The sequence below is a fragment of the Trichoplax adhaerens genome, genomic scaffold (genome assembly GCF_000150275.1).
Source record: "Trichoplax adhaerens TRIADscaffold_5 genomic scaffold, whole genome shotgun sequence".
NCBI classification, from domain to species: domain Eukaryota; kingdom Metazoa; phylum Placozoa; class Uniplacotomia; order Trichoplacea; family Trichoplacidae; genus Trichoplax; species Trichoplax adhaerens.
Genome location: NW_002060947.1, coordinates 4,436,828 through 4,464,617, shown reverse-complemented (window position 1 = coordinate 4,464,617; position 27,790 = coordinate 4,436,828). Strand labels below are relative to the sequence as shown.

The following is a 27,790-nucleotide window of genomic DNA, read 5'->3' as shown; positions in this document are numbered from 1 at the left end:
TCAATTACTACGATTGTTGGACACGTATAAGACTATGATAACTGCACGCGTTCATGTATAATTGCATTTCTAATTCTACATGATCGTTGTGGATACTACAACGCTTATTAATTTGCTCAAAACGAATCAATATGTGTACAGTATGTTGCGTTATCATTAGAGAGGACACATGTCTTAAAAGCTGTCGTTAAATGACGTCCTTTGCAATTAGTAATGTGAGTAGGAGTAGAAGGAGCCAGCGTCTATGCGTAGACATACTGTACGCTGTTCTACTGTTATTCGTTGATCCCAAGTGTCCCTGTCTCTTATGCTAGTCAAGCGTTTTACCAAATTGCTCCGAGTCTTCAATACAGCTGTTACTATTAGCTTGCTAAAGCTATGACCCTTTCGCTCTTCTTCTGTTAGCAACAAACAAGAAGATAAAGTGGCAATACCTGTTCACGTTGGGACACTAATATATATTGCACTGGGCTAGAACTCATCGTAACGCATACAGATACAGGGAACGAAATATCTACTGCTGAAAGCCATTTATAATATAAAAAGGAATGCATAAACAAATACAGAAATGAAATCGCAAAATATTGACGCTCTATTAGGCTAGAAATATTTCTTATGCAGAGTTATTACACAACCATTCCTCTCCGCCCTTTCCTGCCACTACTACGTCATTGTGCAAATGACGTAATCATGGGTAGTAATGGCGTCAAGTTATGCTAACATCTCTGATCCAATTGAATACGCAATGAAATGCAGCCATATACTATAGTTTGATACTGTCTTTCTAAATAAAAGAAACAAAAATTCTCCGTTAGTAAAACTATGAATTTTTGCAGTATTCTTATTCCCATTCCATCATGATGCAATATCATCAACGAACGTTTAAGCACCTACGGTTTTTAGCAACAAAAAATTACTGGAAAAGAGAATGAAACAGAAACGTCAATTTTTTTAGTAAACATGTTATAGAGCCAATATACTGTACGCGTATGTATAGAGGGAATTAAATTATAGTTTTATGGATGAATTTCCTTTAACGGCCATGCCAAATGTAAACCGTATTGCAACTCGATATACTGTACCCTTGAAAGTGCTATCATCGGTTGTAGGGATTATTCCCTACCAATTTCATTCCTGTTGTAGAAAGTACAACGTCCGTATAAAACAATCCGACTAGGCAGTAGCTATCCCAATTGCAGACAGTAAAGTACAGTACAGTATGAATCTAGTCAATACCTAATGATCAATGGATGACTTTAATTAAGTTAATCAAAGGATAATATCAATTTTCATATTCTTCAACAGGACATGACATGACATGTACACAAGTAGAAGGAACTAAAGTTCAACTTTTGAGTGTATAAAAAATATCCGCATAGTCATGATGACTTCTGCAAAATGGAGTAATGTATGCTCCAGTGGTTTATTCATATTGTTTGCCAACTGTGTATCCTTTATCCATACAATATCATAGTCCACGTTATAATATTATTGAAAACTATCTCAATTTTTTAGTGTTTTAAAAAAAATATCCGCGTAGTCCAGTCATGACTGGAGCAGAATGGAGTAATCCATGCTCCTGTTTTTATTCACATTATTTCGTAACTCTGTATCCTTTGTTCATACAATAACATAGTAAACGTTATAATATTGTTGAAAATCATTCCTAATGATAGATCAACCGATAGATCACAAAGACAACAGCATCAATTAGATACAGTATCGCAATTCGATAGACAAATTGTACACTCAAGACACTATACAGTACAGTAGAAGCAGATACGCCATGATGAATGATTGATAAAGCAACCAACAAGTTCAACTAGTGAAATGAGAAGAAAAATTTTCCCTATTTTGGCTAGACAAATCCCAACAAAACACGTGTAGCAAGACTCCATTCTGATTCAAAAATAAGCATGTACAGCTATATCCTAAACACACGATTCAATTTTATATCCATTTGGCCATACAACATTACAATAGTGGTGCAAGTTATTGACTACCGATGTCAATATTGTCGTTCAAGATGTGTTTAAATAGTAGAAGTAGGCTACAGAATAGCAGCCACTCCGTCGCCATGCAGCCGATGCTGTATACCGTTAGTAATGATATAATCAATCAATCGATTGGTATTAACTAATTAGTTGTAATTAATTCATGTATTCATCTACATCAACACCACCTTGAATGGACACCAATCCGCGCTGACTCCAATACTCTTATGAATCCATTTCTATTTTAAGCCATGTTATAAATACAGACAAAGCAGTCCATCTATCCTTCCATTTTTATTGATCCATTTTGTATCCATTGCATTAACAAGCCAAGCGATCTTGGCGTCCCTTAAAATCGGTAATATTTTTTTTCTTGTGCTTTATGTAAACTGATTTCAGGACATGAGAACATGAAAAGATCAACTATCTACTAAATAGAATATTACACCTTTGGAATTCTTTTCCATTTTTAACGGCAGTATTAGTTCTATAAAATTACTCAAATATCCCAATGCTTATTGCAAATTTTGACAATAGCGTACAGTATTCCACCTGGTATTTGTATCGATGTAGGACAACAGAATAGGTAACCGTTATCAATCATAAGCTACCATCTCCATGACCAACATACTATCGATTTAGATTTCTCTTGAACGCAAAATGTTATTACTTAGTTGCCCGTAATTATATAATATTTAAAGTAGTCAACGCGACTTTAATCTAAATGACTGTGTACAAGTATTTGTAGGCTATTCTATTGATGGCTAAACAAGAAAAAAATTCAATAGGCTCTAAGTAGATTTCAATTATTCCTCTATGTGAATGATCTAAAATTATAATTTAATCTTTGTGTATTATTAATAATTATGTAATCTTTCTTTCAACACTTGCTAAAAGTAGATCCAAGTATTAATATGCATAGGAATCGTTGATTCAATGGCCTCTAATGATTACTATTGTTATAGCACGATGTTGAGAGTTAAATAGTATTTTATTATTGTTCTGTTTTAATTTACGGCTACGATAAAAGCAGAAGAGAAAGATTGAAAAGAAACAGTCTAAAATAGCAATGTTTATAACTTTCTTATTTCATCTATTTTAACTAGGACTACACACAAAAAAATTAAAAGTTTGTAGAATAGAGAAGGTCTTTCATAGTAATTTAAAGTAACCCATATGGAGGAAGAAGATAAAGTAGAGGATTGGGACGGTAGCGATAATGACCAACAAGACACTGTACCACCTCTTCATACAGCATGTACCTATAAAATTATAATAGTTGGAGATTCAAATGTTGGCAAAACCTGTTTAGCATGGCGATTTTGTAGCGGACAATTTCTGCATAAAACTGCAGCAACAATTGGTGTCGATTTTCAAGAAAAATCGATGGAGTTAGAAGGTGAAATAATCAAGGTAAAGGCGTTTAATTTTTTTTCACGCTAAAGCTGTCAGAAACAGCAACATTCGATCTTCAATAATGGCATGATTGCATCTTTCATTTGTATAGTAACTGTAACATATTTCAGACATAATAATATGATTATATATTTACGCTATCATTTCTTATCACAATTAAAAATCTGGTCATGTATCAATTTCTTTGGTTGCGTTAACTAAAACTCATATTATTCTTGATTGAGATTAACTCGCATTCAAGAAATCTACCTAGTGTTGAATGATTCTTATCAGCCTAACTTCTCATTTAGCAAAGTAATATATAAGTCCTTTTCCAAGATCTACAGATTTCGATTTAAAAAGCACCTATGCTTCAATTACGCCATGGATCAATTATCGTTCAATTTTATCAAGCGATATAAGAGCGGCTATTATCGATAAATCAACTGCTCAACTTAACCTTAAAATGAATACATTGAAAAACTAAATAACTTTGATACTAATATGGTAGCATTCCTACTAAGTTACATTAAAAGACTAAACTACACATAATTGAAGCCGTTATGAGATTTAAATACTATTTGATAGAGTCATTTTTTTATACTTTTATCTTTCAATTTTTTTATTTCACCGGACTTAAAAGTATTTAGGAGTAAAAACTTCGGACTCTAGCTCTATGCTTGCTTCCAGTCCTTACCCAATACTTCTAATTTTCTAACAAGTATGAGCTTATCTTATATCTATCACGATTAGTTTTGCTTTAAATTCAATTTGCTTTCAGAGTTACACCATTAATTTGAAAATTCATTATTATAGACGGTAAATATACAGTAGACCCATTCTATTGCAATCACATTAGCAATAATCTATCATAAATAACAAATTCATCATTTCTTTTCAGTTCGGCTTTATGTTAGCAATTGATAAATTTGAAAATTCAACGTACTATACTGCTTTATTTATTCCTAGTATTAGAAATACAGCAATTTTGAAATTTTATTTATTCTGTATCCATGATTATAACTCATATTTTGCTCGTGAATTGAGCTAAGCTAAATCTCTTACTTCTTCACGCATGAGATCATATATTCAATTTTATTTACCAAGGCTGTAACCCTATCTACGATTAAGCTGAGAACTAGAATTGCTCATATTTTTTAAATGCTTTTTACTAGATCATTAAATTTATTAATCTCTAAGTAATGCCCATAACAGATTCTACCATTGTAACTCACAGTCACTGATTAATAATCAATCATATACACATTCAGTCCTAAAACGTCTACTGATTAAAAGAAAATTACTAACCCTCAGCTATCCGTCCTATACAGTAACAATAGTCTTAAATTAGAAAATTTCTCATAGATATCAATTGTAATATTTCCAGCTTATCCTAAACAAAAAAAATATCACGCGACGATATTTGCAAGCATTGATTTTCCTATTTTAAGTAATCTTTTCTGCGGATCAATGTTTACGGATTGACTTTTAAATATTTAGCCTTCAATGCCATCAATTTATCACTATTCTGAATCCGTCTTTCGTAGCTAATTATAGCAAAAATTCTAAAATATTTTTATTTCTATTTTTTATGATATTAGTCTGACACACACTCTTTGGCTATTTCATGTTGTTACCTTACTTGTTCAAGGCAATACGGTAGTCAATGTGCTGGTTAATACTTATTCATTGACTTCATAAAATATATATCCAGAATTGTATCAATCTCAGCTTTCGATAGTTCTCAATCTGGATCTTACTTATACACGTATATTGATTGAATAGATAGTTTAATCATTTGAAAGCCACTCAAAGCAATGTGATAATTATCATACTGCTTCTAAATGATATCCAATTCAATGGTAAATGAGTGGCTATCTAGAAAAAAATTCAAAATTGTTCTAACCTCAATCTTAGAGAGTTCCTAATCTGAATATTACTTATACAATAATTGAATTCTTACGGCTAGTAGAATCGTTTACAAGCACGTCGCATCGAGATGAAATATCGAATTCGTTACACTTTTACCCTGTCAACCAATTGGCACTACACTATGGTATTACTTATTTGTCGAAAAATCCCAAAACGTATCTTACTAGAGTTAATACTATAATTTAATGTTACTGCATAGTATTGCGGTAGAGTATCATTACTTTGTAGTTATATCCACTACGTATACAGCGATGCGATAGAATTATGTGGATATCATTACTGATTAAATCGATACCGGCTTAATAATAATATACGTCATGATATCTTTTGCAGTAGTTTCTAAATAGCCCTAGCCAAAGAAGATTAGTATTTAATTTCAAATATTTCAACAAATTTTTAATCACCGTGATTATATATTGATTCATCTTGATACTCTAATAATATATTAAATTATAAACGAAGACTATTCAAATTTTATATGGTAGCTTTTCATCTACGCTAAAGAGGATCCAAATAGCACCAAAGTAAATAATCAGCCGCTGTCCGTCAAAAGAAATAATACGATCAAATGAATAATTTTTTTTCTTTTCAAAGCATAAGCGGTATTATTCATTTTTAATTCTATTTTATTCGCTTTATTCTAATACCAACGTTGTATAAGCCAAAAGTAAGCAAAGTAAAATGATCTATAACCTGAACTCTAAACTGACCATATGGCAGATTCTCTATTTTTCTTGAACCTTTCGACCTAAGTAAATAAAATAATCTAATATTGTTTTATTGTAACCCAATGTCCACATTAAGATATAGTATCTAATTAAAGAATAGGCTAGAATATCTGAACTAACAAATACAACATAGAATGGCTTTTGCTGTCGTTCAAATACAGCAACGATTGTCATTATTGAGCTAATCATCGCCATCATTTTTAATAAGACATTAATCATGATTATTTCTACATGGATTTGAAGGAATTATTGCCCTTCCATTATAATTGCCTTTATCCAAAATATTGCTTTTTAAAATATCTGTCGATCACTGAGGATTTTGTAACACTAAGTAAGTAGTGTACATCAAATACAGCAATGGAAAAAAAACAGAAAAAATTGAATCTTTATAATACCATAATATGGATAATTTGACTCAGCTAATTGATCACTCCAAGTCCATACTTAGGATATCGTATATAGTCATATCAATACTCCTGTATTTACTGAGCTACAAATATAAATCATGCCTTCAGTAATTAAAAACGCCAATATTTTTTACCTCAAGCCAGATCATAATGTTCCGCTTCATTAAGATCAGAATAATTAAAAGATGGAAATTTCAGTTATAGCAATCGATAAGCTATAATGCTCTGCTAATTTAAATATACTTAGAATGTTTACGTTTTCCTTTTAACGTAAAGATTCACTGATTTCGTTTCATATCTCTTCTTTATAGCAAAATAATTAACCTTTGTTATTGTTAGATAGCTAGCTTATTATTGAGAACAACCACTTGTAGTTCTTAACTGTTATCATTTTCCTTCTTATTAGTTGCAAGTATGGGATACTGCAGGGCAAGAACGATTTCGAAAGAGTATGGTCCAACACTATTATCGTAACGTTCAAGCCGTAATATTTTGCTACGATGTAACCAAATTAGCCTCCTTTGATGCTCTAGCAATATGGTTAGAAGAATTCGATCGCTACAGCACTACTAACAATATACCACGTATATTAGTTGGCAATAAATGTGATTGTAAAAGTAAAAAGGTAGTAAGTTCTAATATGGCCAGAAAATTTGCCGACGCTCATAATATGCCATTATGGGAAACTTCAGCTAAAGATGATAAAGAACAAGACACCATTCGCGCCATTTTCCTTACATTGGCCCATAAATTGAAATATCAACGACCCTTAATGCCAGCCAAAAAAGATCGGTATGGTAATTCCAAATCCGGCCTTGATACTATTAGTGTACAACTAGAAGAATCTGAAAATGGCAAAAAACATCGATGTTCGTCTTGCACGGGAGGAGGAAATAAACAATCTTAAGCTGTCTTATAAAACTCTGTAATGCATTCTATCCTTTACTGAGGTCCATGGAATCACTTTTCGTAAACGAACTTGGAAAAGAACTACTACTCACATGGAAGGAAAACTGAATTTTAGTAGCCATTCATTAAAAGCGATCGATTATTTTGAAGTATTTATTTATTCGTACCAATACTGTATAGGTGTCAACAAATTTACTTATGTTGTATATTATATCTCGAATGCAAGGATTTCAACACTTATTAAGATCTTACTGATGTACAAAAACAAGTAATAATTCAGAAATAGCACGATTACACCTCGCATAAATTTGTAATTAAAGTAATTTCATATTGTGAAGGAGACTAATGTTTGTAACTTCTAATTTTATTCTGTATACCCTAAAAAATTACAGCGTAATGCTGAAGACGAAAGGAAAATTTTGTCAAATCAGCTGATTAGAAATTAGTCGTGTTTCATAGTTATTTATAAAATTGTAATTTAAAATAAAGATTTACCCTAACTCTAGCGGCAAGTCGCGATCTTAAAATATTAAGTAACCAATCATCCATCCGTATACAGCATCCTTGAGATTAATCAATAGATGTCTTTAAATCTTACCATAATGTACCAATCTAAAAGAATTTAGACTTTCATATATTCATTATTATCTTAGCTTGAGATTGCACTAGTCAAAATTACACAGTAGCGTATATCTCAAGAATGCTAATAGTTAATGATCATTTTCTCTTTTGTCCAAAATACGTATGCTAACGATGGTAACTATAGCCATGGACTACATTGCTGCTAACTGGCTCTATTAGTAATAATAGATCCACGATCTAAAGTCTATCAATCAATAACAACTCATGCACATCAGTACATGTACTTTACTTTTGACATGGGTAAAAGTGAGTATGAGAAGAAATGAAGCAACTGAAGCACTAGAAGCCATCCTGCATATTAAGGCTAACTTGCGCATTATAAGTCGTACTATAAAGTACTGCTAACGATAGTAATATTGTATTCCTTATATTTAAAATCATTTTCATTTTATCGTAAAGAAGTAACAACAAGAGAAACGCTATCACTTCGATGAGCTTCTATCCTATTATACTTACATACCAATTTTGTTGATGGAGCAGTACCTGTGGCAATCAGGATTGTTTAACGAACTGTGATCTAAAGTAGAAGTGCTTAATAGAGGCCAGAACTACCACTTCTGATCAAGTAACGATAAGAGAAATACTTTCCTTCAATGAACCTCTATCCTATCATACTTGCATATCAATTTTTGTAGACGAAGTAATACCTATAGCAATCAGGATTGTTTATTGAAGTATGACTACGCTACAACTGCTTAAAATAGGCTAGAACTACCACTTCTGATAAAGTAACATCAAGAGAAAAATGATTTCTCTTTGATGAACCTCTATCCCATTATACTTACATACCAATTTTTGTTGATAGAGTAATACTTGTAGCACTCAGGATTGTGTAAACTAGAACTGTTTAAAATAAGCTAGAACTACCACTTTCTTTCGAGTTTAACATGTCTCACATTACAGTAGATTACATTTTAATTGTACTTCAATCACAACTACACGCCCCAGCACTTACTCAATAAGTGCTCACTGCTGCGAATAAAGGTCTTTCAATATAGCATAGTGGACTTTTAGCAGATCCCAAAACGATTAATACATCAGTAGCGACCAGTAAAATGCATGTATGTTATACGCCGAACTTTTATTGTGGGCATAAATGTACATACCAAAAATAAGTAATAGTAATGGCGCAATCTTGGCCATCTCACTACACTGTATACGTATATTTAAAACTATCTCTTGACTTTGTCTACCCAAAATAACCGAAAAATTACTATAGTTACTGTCAATAAGGGATATTAGTATTGTAAAAGGTGCAAAATTACAGTATAGTATATAACAATACATGCTCAATAAATAATTATATATAATTACTATATAATAAATTATTACCTTCAAAGTAGTCATAATCTGTAGTGTATACAGGCGTTTATAAATTAAATAAATCGAAATTGCATTAATGACATCGAATTACTTCAACGCTTAAGAAACGAGCTATGGATCTTATAAAAATATTTACGGTAATTCATATGAAATTATTTTCAACTCCAAATAGTAACTATAGTATCTTTATGCATTCTCTGCCTTGAATAGCTTTCGCTTCAGGGTGCTACTTGGAGTTATACCAACGTAACCTGCATTTTGGTCATTACAACTGTAGCGCTTATTCGTACGGGATACTGGACCTTGATCCTGATTAGCTGTGGTCGTAATATCTTGGAAATGTTGCGAACTTGCACTGGTATTATTCTGAGAAAATAAAAATAACGTTTCGCTATCATAATCATTTGCATCTAATTTTTCACTAGGAGTAAACACTAACGACAATTTCTTTTGGTCGACATTAATATTAGAATCCCAAGCGCTAGATTTTGCAACAACATTTTCCTTATACAATTCTTTCCTGCGAGAAAGATTGACATGAGACGTTCTTCGCCGCTTGCGGCCTGTTTGCTGATTCGAATCGTTTACAATTTCGGCTGTATTAATCGGTGAAAATAGCAATAGTGTGTCTCTCGTATCCGATCGGCAGAAAATATAATTCTGATTACAACCGGAATCGCTGGAACCTGTATGATCATCTTTGATACTATCGCTGGAATTGCAACGTGAGTACAGTAGTAAAGTCTCCGAAGGCAAAGATTCATCATTTGTCTGCCTTGGCGATGAACATGTAACCGGATGGCTTACCGGCCTGATAGAATCATTACTGCTACTAAATGTTACGTTTTGTTCGACAAAATTAGTTTGAGTTTCACCATTATGATTAGATAAATTAACACCCGGTATTACCTCTTCTTTATCGTTCTTATCTTTCACTCGTACACTAATATTACAATCTTTATGATTAAAGCCATAATCACTAAACCAACTCATTGATTGATTATCCATGCCGGGGGATATTGATACATTGTTTTGTAGCCAACTACGTTCTAAATTAGATACCACCGTAACATCATGACCGCAGCTACAGCAAGTTAGGTTTAAAGAAGGAGGAGAGGCTGAAACCCAAGTTTTATTATAGCTATATTCTGCAGTGTTGCTTGTATTCCACTGATGATTATTCAGTTTAAAAGTATCTGATTCCTTAGCAGTTGTACTAAAATTAGTATTTAACAATTCCTTAGCTTCTGACAATCCTTCTGAAGGTATGTCATTTGTTTCGATCTCATCCAATTTCCATTCTTCACTATCCCATAATAAAACTTGCCAATCACTATTGTTGAAAGTTTCACCACTTGGGCCGTCAAAGTTACCACCTTCTACGTGGTCGATGTCAGTACTAGTCTTTGAACAAGCACATTGCATTTGCGAAAGTGCATTTTCGAATTCTTCAATCACTGTGCATTTTCTAGTGCTGACAGGTTCAATTTTTGTAGCAATAAAAGATGGATAACAACCTATTATGTGAATTATGACAGCATCGAAATTAATTCATGACGACGTCTTATCATGAACACATGTTAAATCGTTTTTATAGCATGCTAAACTGATTATATATCAAAATGTTATGCATATTACAACAATTCATTGTACAGTATTGATTTGAAGTTTCTGCTCACCCGTATAAAAATTGGAGACACGTGTTTGCTTTACTTTAATGTCCGACAAATGCTGGCATTTTACTTTGCCATTGTAGCGATGGGATGAAAACGACAGCTCGATCATTGAACCAATAAAATAATAATTAATGATATATTGCAAGATATTAGCAAGGCTCTTGTCATATCGAGATTGTCGAGTGGATAGCATCCTACAGTACGAGATAGTAAGACCCGATCAATAACAGAAATACAAGAATGAATTTTGAATCAAATTTTATATGGCAATTTTACTTTATCTTCTCACCTATGTAGTTCTGTCGCTGTTCTACCAATAACATTCTCCACACACTTACCAAATAAAGTAACATCAGCAATAGAATCTTGGTCAGTTACGTTTAGCTTGAGCCTATAGCGATAACAAATTTGCTGATCACAGTAGACTTGCTTGCATCGAGGGCATATTAGCCTAAGGAGATATTAAAATCACCTTGGTTACTAATACTTAGGTAAGTACTAAGCCGACAGTAACTGTATAACTCCAATCTCCGTCAAATTCTTGCTTATTGAATTGCTTTCCATGCATACTATCGGCATTACCATCATAGGAAAATGTCAATTGCTGTAGTCGACATCTATAGCAATAAGTTTGTTCCTATCGTGTACATTCTTTCGATATCAAATGCTACTTTTGATAGTCCATCATCGAATCGATCGAACTTTAACTGATTCACCTCCATCAAATTACACATTCATTAATAAGTACAGCATTGATCGATCGTACTACTACGCATTTACTGTGTTGTACTTGTACAGAATAGTGCATTTCATCAAGCAAAAAATGTCATGATATCATCTATTCGAGATCGTTTCTATTAGTAAATTGTACAGTAGACTACTGTATACGCGTTTATCGTCACTGATAGAGCTTCGTAAGCATCAATCACTATCATGAATTAGTTGTAGTATGAATTCTGTAAAGCAACGTGAATTTTAAATTTTATCACCTGTTATTTTGAGTTCTTAATCTTACGAAGCAGTGTTGACAAGCTGGATAATATAACTGCTGGCCGACAGATAAAACGCAAACAATCAAGTGAATATCTTGCTCGGCCATTAGCAAGTTTATGGCAGAAGTAAGTCTTGTCTTGACCAAATACAGTCACTATGTCCGCTCTCCTATTTATTAATCGATGACAAGTGATCCAGTTATGAAAATAAGGATCATTGCCAGTCGCGGTTTCTACAGTACGTTTCGATAACCCCTTCAATTTTTCCAATGTTACGTAAGACTACACAGATTGGGAAGAATACTGTATTTATCATTCCATGTCCACGTCCAATTTAATATTCATATATTCTAATTCAAGGTTAGATTATTTGTTGTTTATTAAAAGCATTACTATCCAGTCCATCAGCCATATACATCGTAATTACTTCATCAATTAATTCATAAATTAATTAATAATTATAATTAGAAGTCAGGTTTAGCGTAAGAATGTAAGAAAATCATTTTTCCCAATCTACATACAATACGACTTGTAATGTGGCTATGAATGCGACATGGCACAGTTCTCTGCGACTTGCAGTCATACAGTACGGTAGAGTACAGTCCTACTGCAGTACTGTACACTGTACACTGTGCACTGAGAGAGTGTACAGTACTGTACACTCTACACTCTACACTCTACACTCTATACGTACTGTACGTACAAGTAGAGTTTGAATATGCAGCAGAAATTGATTTTTCTCCATTTTTGATTACGAAATTTTAAAATTATAATTTCATATCATTTCAATCATCGGGAAGGATGAATGACACGCTTTCTACTGTATGCAGCTACAGCTGTTACCGTCCAAGTGCAAAATCCAGTCCATTCGCCAAATGCCTAGTCAATTTGCAAAATGCCATACATGCTGTATTCATTATCAACCGATGCAAATGCTTGAAGGCTAATATTAAGTGTAACAGTAAATTTCATACAACGTGTAAAAATAAAGAATAATTTTCAGAATCAGAACATTATCAATTCAATGATAACGACTTCATTGATAACAGTATATCTCAATGATTGGCAATTACGGAAGTAATTGCAAGTTACATATGTATTGAATATTTCAATTAGTCTATTATTATTATTATTATTATAATCATCAAAGAAATGTAAATTCGCTGCTTTTTTTTAGCAATATTACTCCATGAATAAAGATAGTTTCTCTAATTTATATAGAAAGACGATTTCACTGATTGACATATTTTGATATTTTTGCATTTTACGAACTGACTAGGCATTTCGTAAATACACTGAACTTCGTACTCAAACGGGTACAAAGCTACGGATAAATCCTGAAATTAGACTATTAGCTAATTAAGCCATTGGATTACAGTATAATATGTTATAATGATTAATATGAAATTCTATACTAAGCCTTGTAAAATGTTATGTGGTTCAATATTAACCACAGTAAATAGTTCAATTAGTATTTAATAAACGTCCGAAATCATATTCAAATCTTACGAAATTATGATTATCCTTATTATTGACTATACATCATTTGATCAAGAACTTGTAAGGAAAATGCTGCTTCGAATGATATATGACTTTCATCAGCAAGATCTACATTACAGTTATTAAATTCGACACTTTGCTCCCCCCCCCCCAGATTGTCTAACGAGCCACAGTATGTGACGATACTGACAGACTTACAACAAGTCGGTAATGCGCCTTTATGCCCTGTCAAAGCATACTAAAACCAATTTAAATTAAATTGCTATCTATAGGCTTACTGTATATCATCCGATTGGGAACTTGTAAAGAAAATGCTACTTCCAATGATATGACTATCATAAGCAAGATCTGCATTACAGCTATTAAAATCGACACTTTAGCCCTCCTCCCCCAGATTGTCTAACGGGTTTTTGTTACGATATTTACAGTAAGTCAGAATAAAAATAACAGAATTAAACAAGCTTTTTCAGAATTATAAATTGGTGATAGTTTACAGCTCATACATAGCCGCAATTCCCTCCCTTCCCCTCTCGTAGGACTCTCTTGCAATATATGTATATGTTTGGGTTAGGGTATACATTGGATGCACGGGCGTAGTTACAAAATAAAAGACGTAGCTATGTTAGTAGCTGGATAATAGATGATTTATACAGTAACTAATTTCAAAGAAACGAGCTCTTATTTAGGCGTTAAGATATCACATTTTAATAGAACAATAAAATCGAGCGAATTTTAATAATTGTTGCCCTCAAAATTTCCGGTTTAGTATGAATTGGTATAGCAAAAGCCTACTAGATACACAAGACGTTCTTGTATTCCAAGTATAGATCCTTTCATATTTCATATTACTGCTATAAGTATCGTTGGAAAAATCCAAATTCGGAATCAAATTATCAAAGACTGTAATATTGAGCTATAACAATATCAGATACTGTAGGATAATCACAACACATATATGAAAGAAAATTACACCTTGAATTAACAAAGACTCTAATATTAAATTGCAAAGATATAAAATGGAGTGAGTATTCGCGTAATCATAACATATGATCCAAAATTTCACCTTAAATTTGTAACATTAGGGTTTGTCTGTCAAAACCTGATTATTGTCTCTTCTTCGGATGCCTCATATTCAATTTATCTCTCTCTATCGGTTAATGAACCTGACGTCTACTACGATGAAGATAACAAAACTTGATACAACCAAAAATTTTACTCTATTACCACTTTAGTACAAATTTTTCGCAAAATATTTGACTGCGTTTTAATAGAATTATGGTAGAAAATTTACAGCAAAGCTTGTAATATTTGCTTTTAGTGTAAATTTAGTGCCCTAGTATATAATTAGATACAGCGCAAGGATTTTTATATTTATTTGTGCTTAGTAAATGTTCAATATTTCCAAGTATTACAAACCTATAATATGATGATCCCATAAGTCGCTTTTGTTCTAATATTATAATCTAATATCAACTGATTACTATACAGTAACGTTTTATGTTTGCTATCCATATGTTAGTAAAGTATAATACTCAAGATTGCTACCCAGTGTATAGTTAACATCGTTGTTAATGCTTGCATTTTATTAGTTGATGTGCATGATTAAGCTGCACGCTGCACATGCAGAATGCCCACTTAAATTTTCACGTCATCGCCCAGCTTTATTAAGATGCTGAACATGCAATCTCTCAATAGCAGGGATTGCTCATTAATTTATAATGCCATTGCCACTGAAAAAGAAAAATGTTTTACTGGCTAGTCCTATCACCAATAAGTTCTATTACAATCTGTACTAACATCCTACATAGTGTAGTATTTATAATCGGTGTACGAATATAAAAATTAAAAATTAGAATAAAAGCCATGAGTATGTATTTATTTCCAGCTAGAAATCGCTTTAAACACTTTCAAAAAGAATATTGTAACTGAAAATAGTAGTGAGTCAATTATCATTGCGATAGGAAGAACATTTTCCAGGTGTCCATTAATTATTATATGAGCAGCTTCTGTTCAATTTTACTGTAATTATAACAAATCAATATTAACTCGAACAATGTATTGCAAAAAAATTGAACTTTATTGGCCTTAATATCATGCAACATCAATAGAATTAAATTAAATGGGCCTTTTTCTTAATTGTAATCTGAAATAAGCAAATCGACAGTTTACGTTAGCAAGCTATACAACATGACTTATAATCTTATTAATCCTATAATTTAAATATCTTAAATTCTAATTCAAAAGAGGAAATCCGATAGGTTATGTTAACAAGCTAAACATTATAACTTATAGCGTTTACTAATTCTATATTATTTAAATATAACTTAATATCTAATAGCTCAAGATGGCAACTATCCAGCAAAAATCGACTGCCATTAACATACCGGAACCAGTGTCGTAAGAAGCCTATTTACGTTCTTGCTTATGGCGGTATTCTTAATCATTAACGGTCTCCCCATTAGATAAAATATATACAAGATAGAGAGATAAACATGAAGAACAACACAGTATGTATGAAATATAAATATACCTGCGATTAAGATTGCCTACCTGTAGAACTATTTATAGTACAGGCTGGTACCAGGTAATATTTCATTTACTAGATAAAAAAGATCGTAAATTTAGGGACAGGATAGTCAAATCAAAGTGATCCACCAAGTATATATACTTAAGGACAATTGTTAATAGTCATAAGTGTAACAGCTGGACCTACACAAACAATACATACATAATTTTATAATAACTTATCTTTAAGAAAAAATCCTCCAATTGCGTTAAAGCGCTAATTAAAGTGCTATCATTATTGCTCAAATAGCACACCAGCATAGTGTATAATTCTAAATTCAATCACAATCTTGAAAAAACTATTTAGAATTAGCCCCTGAAATATCTGTTAAACATAACAAAGATAACAGCGGTATAATTTTTCTTGTTTACGAGATATTAAAGCCCTTAAAGTATATTAATGATGTTCCGCATTCTAAACGAAAAGTAAAATACGCGAAAGATGAAGCTGCATATCTGCATGCTATGTGATATCGAAGTGTGAAGGAAATAGATTCTAAGTATACTTATCTCATCTTTCAATATACTTAGCTAGGCCAAAAATGTCATTAAAATCTTAATTAATCCTTTCACTAGCCGGAAACTCATTTGGAACGACTTTGAAGATAAATTCTACACAAAACAAAGTATTGAGCATTTCAAATCAGATGAACTTGGTGATAATTAGTGAGAATGATACCTTACACTACATGGTATGGATTATCGATTTATTACTAGCATACGATATATTCTCCTTTTATCAAGACCAGAGTTACAATTAAGCGTTCGTCTATAATATAATTCTATCTATAGGCTAGTACTAACATTGCCAAAGATATTATATACTCAAACTGATTGAGCTCGCAAACTCTCAAATTGTATGCGATATAATTTCTTTGTCTATAAGACAATGCGAAAGGAAAAGATGGATTAATGGAAATAGCATAAGTGCATATCTATAAATTCTTGTAAATTTAGCCTTAATAGTTTTCTATCAAATGCTGTATCTGCAATTATATTCTCTTTTTCAGCAAAACTTTATCAATTCTGATACATCCAGTAAGTTTATCCCTTATTCTTATATTCGCAACGAATTTTGTAAGCGTTAGCGGCTTAAATATTTTATATACTGTACAATAGATCAATCAAGCCCTATCTATTCATCATCTGAAAGATGTTTGCTTTTATAAATAGAAAATCGGTGTATATTAAGTACATTCTATAGAAACCACGAAGATTATCTAGACGTATAGGACTAAAGGTGCGGCTGGTTAGCAATTGATATTAAAATTAGCCTATAGAAAGTAAATTGAAAACGGCATACCTGAGCCAAACCCTATAGCACTGTAGTAGTAATATCATCATATCTATTTTCATTCTTGCAGCATTCAGTAAATTCGGTGGTATTAGACTTCTATGAATTCATTTTTAACACTAATACAGCATTCTTTAAATCATCTACAGCTTATCTTCGAAAATACCGTGATAATATACGAGTAGTTATGGTATGTCAGTACTGCACGGTACATAATAAAATTTAAATTATAAAACAACTACCTTAATAGTATCTTTCATATATCAATAATAATAACTATGATTTTCCTGTATTCTATTAATTTTTGTGCAAATTGTATACATTTACTTATAATTACACACGTTTATGATGACGAGTGCATCATACTAAATTTAATAACAAAAAACTGATAAGATGATGGCAATGTAACGACAGATAACTTCAACTAGAATTTAAAACAGTTCCGTTGCATACATCATAAAATCTATAATTCTACAAACAGTCCACCTTGTAATCTTATACGCAAAGTATATCGGAGAAATGTTAATCTAAAGTTCTACATAAAAAGAAGAGAAAATGTCGAAAAGCTACCTATATATCAAAATTTCAGTAGGCGCGGGAGGAAGTAATGATTATGGCTCGTGCATATGAAACTAAATTCCTAGATCAGAGTCATTAATTATGCGGGGATAAAATAACACTGAATTTCAACAAATGGCGACATCAACTAGTAAACATCAAGCTGTACATAGCTTATAAACATTATATTGTATAATACTGATATTAGTTATGTAAAACATAGCAGTAGCCATTTATTTGCTTTATTAATAGACTTTCATCATGTTGAAGCAAACAACGTATTTTACATACAATCATGGGATTAAATTAAATCAATATCTTAGATGAACAATCACTACGAATAAATAAATAAAATGATATATGTTTATAAAGTTACAGCTTTTTCTATTCCTGCATCTCGTCTATAATATTGATTCTAGCATATCATTCACTAATGTAATAAAATTACCTAAGCAAGCAGTCACAAGCTACTATTGCAAGGGTTAACGAAAAAATTACGTAAATTAACGTTGCTCTAACAACTTTTATTTCTTATGCTATACCTGATTTGAGATATTAAATTGCAGAGCATGCATTTAAATTTTGAAAAGTTGAAATATTCACCTTTAAAATTATATCATGGTCCGGTTTTATACTGTCTAATTAAATACAGTCAATGCATATTTTAAGTGATCTAATCAAATTGCAATTGTTACTATCTTCATTTCTTACATTATGATTAAGGATATTGTCAACTAGGCCATATGGCTTACCCATATGCCTCTGTCTGACACTGTTAGATTGTGGACTTTACAGCGACCTCATGTACAATCTTTACAATTAATACTTTGATACAAGATATGATCAATGTACATTCTATAACATTAATGACAATAGCTGTTAATAGAAATCTATTCTCTAAGCTAACCAGGTTTGGAACTGTACATTTACTAGTCATATCTATTTTATTCTTGTAACCATTACCGGAAATTGACGCGTGTTATCCGATAATAAAATACGGATCTATTCGCTTATAGCTCTTGTCATCTTTCGCGTTATATTCCTATTTAAATCGATATAACAGACGTATTACTGATCCGTTCAAGCATTGCAATACGTAAAGAAAGTTATCATTCAAATATTCAAAATTTATTTTTGGAATCCATTGCAAGCAAATTTCTTCATAAAAGTTAAAGGTGGATACATATAGTTACGAAATACTGGCAACTAAAATCATGCTATCAACGACACTGAGCAAGAAAAGTATATCATAACTTCAGCACGGTAATTTACTTATTGTAATACAACATTTTTGATCCAACCTAAAAGCTTCTTCCACTTCATATGCCTTACAGATATTAGAAAAACATTGGATATAAACAATTATCAATTATAATTATTGACCTAATTTTTTTTTAATTTTATTTTTTAGACATACATCACTTAATTTGTTATCGAACCTTATTGGTTATGCTAGTGATCCATACCAACACTAACGTTTAACCACGTAAGCTAAAGATAAACGTAAGATATCTAACTCTACCATTTTTAATGTTGCTATTACCGCTGCTAATTGCCTGCAAATATTCAATTACGCACCGGCACTGATTTCATTTAAATATTCAAAATACGAAATTGATAATTACATTTACCTCTTGAACTTTAACTTCTAATTTCATGACAAATTCATCGTTTTTGTTTTAGCAGTAGATATTATTCCTATAAAAACCGCAGCTATGCTAATAAATATAAACATTTAAGAAATATCGATTTCAATTTCTATAATTAAATAATCGTCATTCGTAGGTACAGTAATAACTATGAATCTATTAGTTACCAATTAATTTACTGTCAAAAATAAAAAATAATAACTCCTTTTAAAGATTACTGGTGCTCGATGACAGCTCATTTTTTGAAGTCCGCTCACGAATAGGAGTAGATGGCTAATTTAATTAATTGAATAATTTATTCATTATAACCACAAGTAGACAACAATAAATCAGCTTAATGCTTATCTAATAATCCTTCGCTGTTATAAACGATCTTTCCAGTAATAAATTTGTAAGTCGCGATAAAAACATCTATTTTTCTTTGTTGCGATACCGTACCCTATGGCAAAACACTCCCTGGAAGCTTTCTTGCTACTACCCGTATATAAGAAAAGACCAACATTTAATGTAAGATTAGTATCCAATTCATACCCCTTAAGCACTCTAGAGATGTTCTGTCATGTTCTAGCCCTAAAGTAATAACATGTGTTCTTTCCTTAGCTAAAAAGTAAATTAGTCCCGCCAATACAACATATGAGCATCTAGATCTTGTATCCATTATTTATATGGAGCAATCTATACCGTACGATATCTTTACCCAATATAATTTACCTGCAAGTTTTTATAGAGATCTAAGTATAGCATCCTTAAATCGATTAGCAGGATCTTCAGTAGGTTGGTTAATCACGTTATTAATATTTTCTATAGAAGCCACTTTTAATAGAGGTACAGTATGCGGTAGTCGGCAAATTATTATATCCTTTACCTTATTGGATAAATTGCATACGTAAATACGTACCTGGTACGAGTAAGAGGAAAAAAAACAGCTATGAAACAGACTTACCAAAACTAATATAAACCAGATATTATTCCTAAGACCTAAAGCTTTATTCAAGAAATGTTAATCAACTCTTAAATGATTACTCTGCTTTACATGGTAAAATATCCGTGCATAATTACCAACATTCGATTTCTACATTTACATACTCAAAAAGATTTATTTACAAGTATGACTTGACTATGTGAGCGTAATTTATCGCTTATAATCAAACAGTGTATGACTCATATTGTGTCCATAGGCGTACCAGTAAAACATCAGTGCCAACTAAAATGCTTGTTCGATATCAAAAAAAACTACTTCAAGAATAATATTTTCCATTACTGTAATCTAATACAGCAACGAGTTACGGCAAGATGTTAATATCGCGAAATATCATACAAGTACGTTTCAGCATACTGCACAATGATTACATTAGCCTTTTGAAGGAATAATTCTCTAAATTTTAAGAGTTTCCTGATATGATTCTAATTACTCTTACTTATTTGGTATCTATTCGAGTTTTCTTTATTCGCTTAACTTTTCAATCCATATTGAAACAGTCAACGATTCATTTTGCGCCATTACGCATGCCAGTAAAACGTCAATGCCAACTAAAAAGTTTGTTTAATCTCAAAGAAGCTAGTCTAACAATAATATTTTATTCCATTACTGTAATCTAATACAGTAATGAGTTACGGCAAGATATTAAGATCGTGAAATGTTATATGAGTATATTTAGCATACTGTGCAATGATTGTATTGGCCTTTTGAAAGAACAATTTTGTAAATTTCAAGAGATTGCTGATATGATTTTGATCATTCTTACTTACGATATCGATTCGAGCTTTCCTTATTCGCTTAACTTTTCATGCCAATATTTATAGTCAGAGCAAAGTCCTAAAATAAATCAACGCAAACCTAGACGGGAAGAAGATGCTTTAGAAAAAAATGTAAATTTGCCTTGCTGACAAAAGTAACTTCTACAGTATCATTCTATTAAGTGATCACCATATACAGACAATAAATGACGATAGTAGCGATATATGGAAAATAGGATGCAGTTAACACGAAAAATCGTTCCTATTTAAGTCAAGAGCTTTATAGAAGTGAGTGATCGGGAAATAGGGAGATAAAATTACACAACGATTACCATAGTTGAATTTTCTATCTATCGTTAGCACATTAATGACAATATCATAGAAACCTTTCCTATTAAATAGGTGAGGTAGGCATGATTTCTAGACACTGTTTCTACTTTAATGTTAGTAATAATATTTATAGAAACTAAGACTACAAACTTTGTTTGCTTGCTAATGGTCGAAATGATTAATGTCTATACAAAAATTTTTATTAAAATCTTGTTTATGCATACCGAAACTTGAATTTCTACCTCTTAATCGGTAATGATTGAAATAACTGTTCGCAACTATAGTATACTACAAAATATATCTAGAGAGAAATTAGCTTGCTTTTCTTGATAAAACTTCTCTTTGAAGTATTTCAATTATAATTTTTCGCTTTTTCTTCCTTCTTTTTCAAATTTTAGTAAGTTGTTGTTGGATAATTATAATCATTACAAGAAACATGGGCAACAAAGTTCCAAAAGCAAAGAAAAGTTCGAGCATTGTAGCCTTTCCTTTTGCCCGATCGATGGCTGACCAGTCGCAAACATCGGATGCAGCGCCTACTGATGATGATGTTTTAGACCTATTCCTACATGAAAATTATACAAATGAGTTATTCGATAGAGCCAAAATGATTTATATGGAAAAATGTAAAAATCTACATGATCCTCATGCTCATTACGAGTTAGGAAGAATTTATCATTTGGGTCTCGGAACAACAAATGAAGACTGCTTAGAAGCATTCTATCATTATAAAATTGCTGTCGATAATAATCATCCAGGTGCTTTATATATGCTATGCCAACTCTATGGGACAACTAATAGCAATACTAATAATCCATCAACACCATTTGAGTTAACATCACCAACATCACCAGTATCACCGACAGCATCATTTTCAATGCCTCTAACGCCATCTCCAACGATGGCTTCTATTCCATCAACACCGCTCCCAACTTGTAGTTATGTTAAATTGATGCCAGAAGAAGAATTAATAAAAATCAAAGTTGAAAATTATGTAAAGTCGGCAGCCCAAGATCAATATTATGCACAAGGTCATCAAGAATTATGGTATAATTTTAAACGATCACGAATTTGGCGAGAAGCTGTTGATAATTTAAAACGTCATCATGAATCACTTATCGAGGAATATGCCAAAAGTCTATCTACAACAGTTACACGCGTAACTTCCTCGACAATTACCAATCCTCCAAATCAGCAGAACAGTAATTCTAGTGATCACAACGATAATAGTAGCAATGGTAACTCTGCAACAACTGCCAACAATAATAATAATACCAATGATAGCGGTAATGGCAGTCAAGAACCTAAGCAAAATGAAAAAAATGAAGAAATGAGCCAAATTTACAACGAATTAGGTTATCTCCTGGTTAAAATGAACTGGTCTAAGGACGATCGAGACTATCGTAGAGCAATCAAATATTTTAAAATTGCTGGCGATTTAGGCAATCCTGCTGGCTACTATAATATAGCATGCCGTATGTATCAAAACGGTTTAGGTGTACGCAAAAGTCAAAAAATTAAAAATTACCTTATCCGAAAATCGGCTGAAGGCGGCCATCCACGAGCGCAATTATTAATTGCTTCACGCTACGATAATTACCTTAATGAGCATCAACCTGTTCGTAATAATATGACGCGAACAGGTTATGATTATTACTTTGAATCATGCCAAACTTATGCCTATGCTACAACGCTTTTCTGGCTAGGTTGGTATTATTTAAACGGTAAAGGAGGTGTTGAAAAAAGTGTCGATAAAGCAGTGGAATGCTTCCAGTTAGCTACGGTTGCAACAGATTTTGTCGGCTATAGTAATGGTAATAGTTTAGCATTTCAAGTTTTGGGGTTTTTAATTAAGCATGGTATTGGTTTACCTGCTAATCTCCACGTTGCTGGCCATTATTTTACAACTGCTGCTAAATTACAAGATTATCCATCCTACATTGATTTAGCTAAATTAATTGAAAAAAATGCTCTACCAACCAGTAATATCGATATTGCAGTTGATTTTTATCAACGTGTCCTTCGTGGGCAAGATGTAAGTGCGGCCACTATCGCTCATGCACAATTTCGCCTAGGGAAAATTTATCGCAATTGTCAATATCGACATCTACATGATGAAGATAAAGCTGATCGGTATTTTAAATTAGCCTACCAATCATATTTAGCTAACATTGAAAAACACTATCAAGGGGTACGTGCACGCCATTTCTATCATGTTGGCGTTATGTACCATTATGGCTATGGTGTTGGTGCTAGTTTACAGACTGCTATGGCCTATTATAAAAAGTCAATCCTGCGTGGACAAGAAGTTGAAAATATTTATGATCGCTATTATGCTAATAAAGCCAAGAAAAAAGCTAAAACGTTAACTGTGTCGGACAGTAGTAACGATAGCGAAGTCCAGCAACAAATGAGCTTACTATCCAAAAAAGTCGACCAATTACTTCACATAGAGGTAACACGAGAGGAAGCAGCTTCAATGGCCACCTTTATGAAGAATAATTTCCCGGCACGACTAACTTCTTATGAAGCTAACGATAGTTTATTATTCCCAACAACGCCAGATAGTGAACATCAGCGATTGGTCGATGAACTAGAGAAAGAAATCTTGAATAAAACATTACGTCAAAATCCAGAAATTATTACTGAAAATCACAACGATACTACCATTAATATGAGTGAAAGTTTGCCACCTAATGATAGAATGGAAGATTCAAGTATAGCTCCGTCTACAATTACCATTGCAACTGATGATACAAACCAACCAGAACAGCGACGACATCATCTATTAAATCTTTTCCAACAGCAACAGCAATATCATCATCATCATCATCATCATCACCTTCACGGATCTGCTCAACAATTTTATACTGGTACTAGCGTTACCAATAGTACATCGACCATGCCAAGTTTGGGATTAATTGATCAACATTATCATATTAAAGAATTGGGCCACCGTACCATTGCGGATGGTGTCTTTCATTCTCATTCCGACTTTGGTGGTGATCTTTCGCCACAACTGCTAGCAAGGCAATTATCATCAGAAACTTCACAACTTGAACCGTTAACACCAGAACAGCAAATCGAGCAATCAGTTGAGGAACAATTACGACTACAACAGCAACAGTTACAACAGCAATTACAACAGCAACAATTACAACTGCAATTGCAAGAGCAATTACAGCAGCAACAACAAGAACAAGAGCAACAACAACAGCCGCCATCACCTCAACAACAACAGGGTAAGAATGCAGATTTACTTGATCCTAACAATGTGGTAGCACATTATCCAACACCTAAACATTTTTATTTTTTAACCTGATGATCGATGAGCCTGAATAACCATGGATACCGTATATCAAAACTCTTCAATTGTATCGTTATCATTTGTAGATACGGCCAATCCAACAACAGCAACCAACGATATGAGCCATAGTTATAGTTTTTACGATGAATGGATGACCACATGGCCAGCAGGGTCTTTACTGAAGCAATTCTTTCCACGTGGTGTTGTTAATGAATAATAATGATACCTTGAAAGTTAAATTAAAAGTGGAATGTGCCCGCTGGATTACTGCATCATCGGGTTGCTTTATTTCATCAAAGCATCCCAAAATTCGCAGATTACACCCTCCTCATCGTAAAGGCATTTGTTCGATTAATTTACCTCATCTATAGCCGATCATCAACTAGAATAATGCTTTTACTGTAATTAAAATACAACTCAGGTAATAACGATAATTTAGTGTATTATCCAATGCTAAAGAAAGTGTATTTAACTGATGACTGTGTAATCATCTCTATATCTGATCACTTTATCCCAGCAAATACGTGCTGTCCAGCATCCCACACTTACAACCAAGCTTCACACGAAAATTAAATAATATTACCGATGATTAGCAAGTTATTTTGTAGATAGTGTGTGCGATATCATGGTTTCGTATGTGTTAACTAACCAGTTACTCGTGTTTTCTCTGTCATTTATATCAAATAAGTACTCTATGTGACTATAGATTAATTTTCTTCTTTATCAGATATAGCTAAATTGAACGTGATAGCAACTGCAAAGCTTATTTGATAATTAATAATTATAATTCATATAGAATCATACCGTTAGATTGTGCAGTATATCATATCTCTACTCGTCACTGAGATATTACAGCTAATTAACTATTATCATGCAAATTAAACATAAAATTACCTTTCAAGTTGTTGAAGATGATTTAGTTTTTGATGTTAGCGGTTGATTTTTCGAGCAATAATATCTAAAAAAAGGATTAATCCTAGTTTTTGATTTCAAATTTACTAACGTAACAGAATATTACAGAATATGCCCTTAAAGGCATTGTACATCTACTAGTATGTCTTCCTAATAAATAGAAGCCATGCCGTACTAATATGTGTATAAAGTGAGTGAAGTAAACTGGATAAGATCAACTAATAAACCTATTGCATACATACGGACGTATATGGCGTATATCAACAAATTCCATCTACTATACACCTTATCTATCACAAGGAATAATCTACATGTACTATTCTTCAGTATTGTGATTGAATTAAGCCTCAACCTGAGCAAGATCTTGTGCTTATGCGGTTTACAGTACTTATCGTGCTCTAATTAATTAAATTAGTATCACCTGTATTATATTGTTACAGGTATTATGTACTTGTGTCATATTATAGACAGATAGTGTAGTACATTGGGCAGTACTACCAAAGTACTCAAATCGTAAACTGAAATCATTTCAACCAAAGTACTCAAATTGTAAACTGAAATCATTTCACAACTTTAAATTATAGCAGCAACCTGATAAGGCTAACTGGTTAAATACGATACTTTTGCATTAATGAAAGTGATTACGAAATTATACATTATTATTGCTATATACATATGGCATGCATTACATCGATCATGGTACACAGAGTTGGAAATTTAATTCACCCAAGATATTCGCATACCTTAAATCTGTAAGATACTGTACTACTGTAGTTGTAAACTACTGATTGCATTTATTACTATTTTATTTGATCAAGTCTTTATGGTTCAGTCGTTTACTGTGATATAACGTATATGTTAACGCGTTGCAATCGGTAAAACTTTGTCTTTTGTAGTAAGTATACAACTTTTGCTTTATGCGCATTACTGTTTTTATTATCCCTAAACTTATTTACGCTTAGTGTTACCATGGTTTACGATTTACATACATAGTATGGCACAAATAAATCGAATTGAAACAGTTTCAGTTTCTACTCAGCAGTACTCCAAAGAAAATTGCTATAGAGGTTTTACAAAAAAGCATGTTGTATAAATCAAGAATTTGATGTCAAAAATCAATAACAGATAACACCCGATGATATGAGATATTTCGATTTTATTTTTTACTGTTAATTGAGTTACATTGCCAATACAATTCATACCTAAACTAATCGTAGGTGTATTATAATCGCGCTATCAGTAATAATATCGTTGCTATTGGTAGTAATTAAAATAATCATATAATTTTATCTTCTCTATTCCCTTTAAGCTATCACAAATTAAATAACAAATGCCTACAAAATAACAAATCAAGATGTATATCTGGAAATCGTATTATAATTGTTGTTACGAAAAACCATGCGTTGCATACCTCATTATGCATGTACTGTGCTTCGTAACTAATAAATGATCAATATAATTAGGAGAACACAAAGACCATAAGGATCACAACATAAGAATATTAAAATAATTAATTGAACCTAAGTTCATCTGTTGCTTGCTTTTATTTAAGAAGACGACCTTTTGCAGTTTTTACAGTACGAGTAAGACACATAATCTCAAACGATCTGCACGAAGTTTAAGGGATTTTTGCACAGGAATAACGTTATCATTCACTTTCATATACATTATCACTGTATTATTATCTTTGATATGATGGAACTAGAAATTGAAATATCTTACCACATTTACATATAAGCAACTGATGAATTGCACTAGTGACTAACAGTCACGATAGAAAAATAGAAATAATACTTTAAATCCTTTTTTCATACTGTAATAGGATTATGTTGCCTTATATTTCTAATATATCAGTTGCTGATGGTGTCAACTAGGCAAACACGTCCAAACGGGATAAATTTGGCATTCAATTCTCAGTTTATAACTACCTCTTCGCACAA

At 32.4% G+C, this 27,790-nt stretch overlaps 3 protein-coding genes across 3 annotated transcripts; 2 read left to right on the top strand and 1 right to left on the bottom strand.

The window, feature by feature from the left end:
* Window positions 1–3,257: 3,257 nt before the first annotated feature.
* On the top strand, window positions 3,258–7,231 carry TRIADDRAFT_5345 (uncharacterized protein; the record flags this gene model as incomplete). Its single annotated transcript, XM_002112903.1, has 2 exons — window positions 3,258–3,407; window positions 6,863–7,231. Coding segments are annotated over 2 exons (519 nt in total), but the record flags the coding sequence as incomplete, so codon positions are not given.
* A 2,285-nt stretch (window positions 7,232–9,516) lies between these two features.
* TRIADDRAFT_56577 (uncharacterized protein) lies at window positions 9,517–12,105 on the bottom strand (the record flags this gene model as incomplete). Its single annotated transcript, XM_002112461.1, has 4 exons — window positions 9,517–10,847; window positions 11,010–11,200; window positions 11,296–11,397; window positions 11,996–12,105. The coding sequence occupies 4 exons, from the start codon at window positions 12,103–12,105 to the stop codon at window positions 9,517–9,519; spliced, it is 1,734 nt and encodes a 577-aa protein (XP_002112497.1).
* Window positions 12,106–22,067: 9,962 nt separating this feature from the next.
* TRIADDRAFT_56576 (uncharacterized protein) lies at window positions 22,068–25,155 on the top strand (the record flags this gene model as incomplete). Its single annotated transcript, XM_002112902.1, has 3 exons — window positions 22,068–24,348; window positions 24,577–24,873; window positions 25,025–25,155. The coding sequence occupies 3 exons, from the start codon at window positions 22,068–22,070 to the stop codon at window positions 25,153–25,155; spliced, it is 2,709 nt and encodes a 902-aa protein (XP_002112938.1).
* Window positions 25,156–27,790: the final 2,635 nt, after the last annotated feature.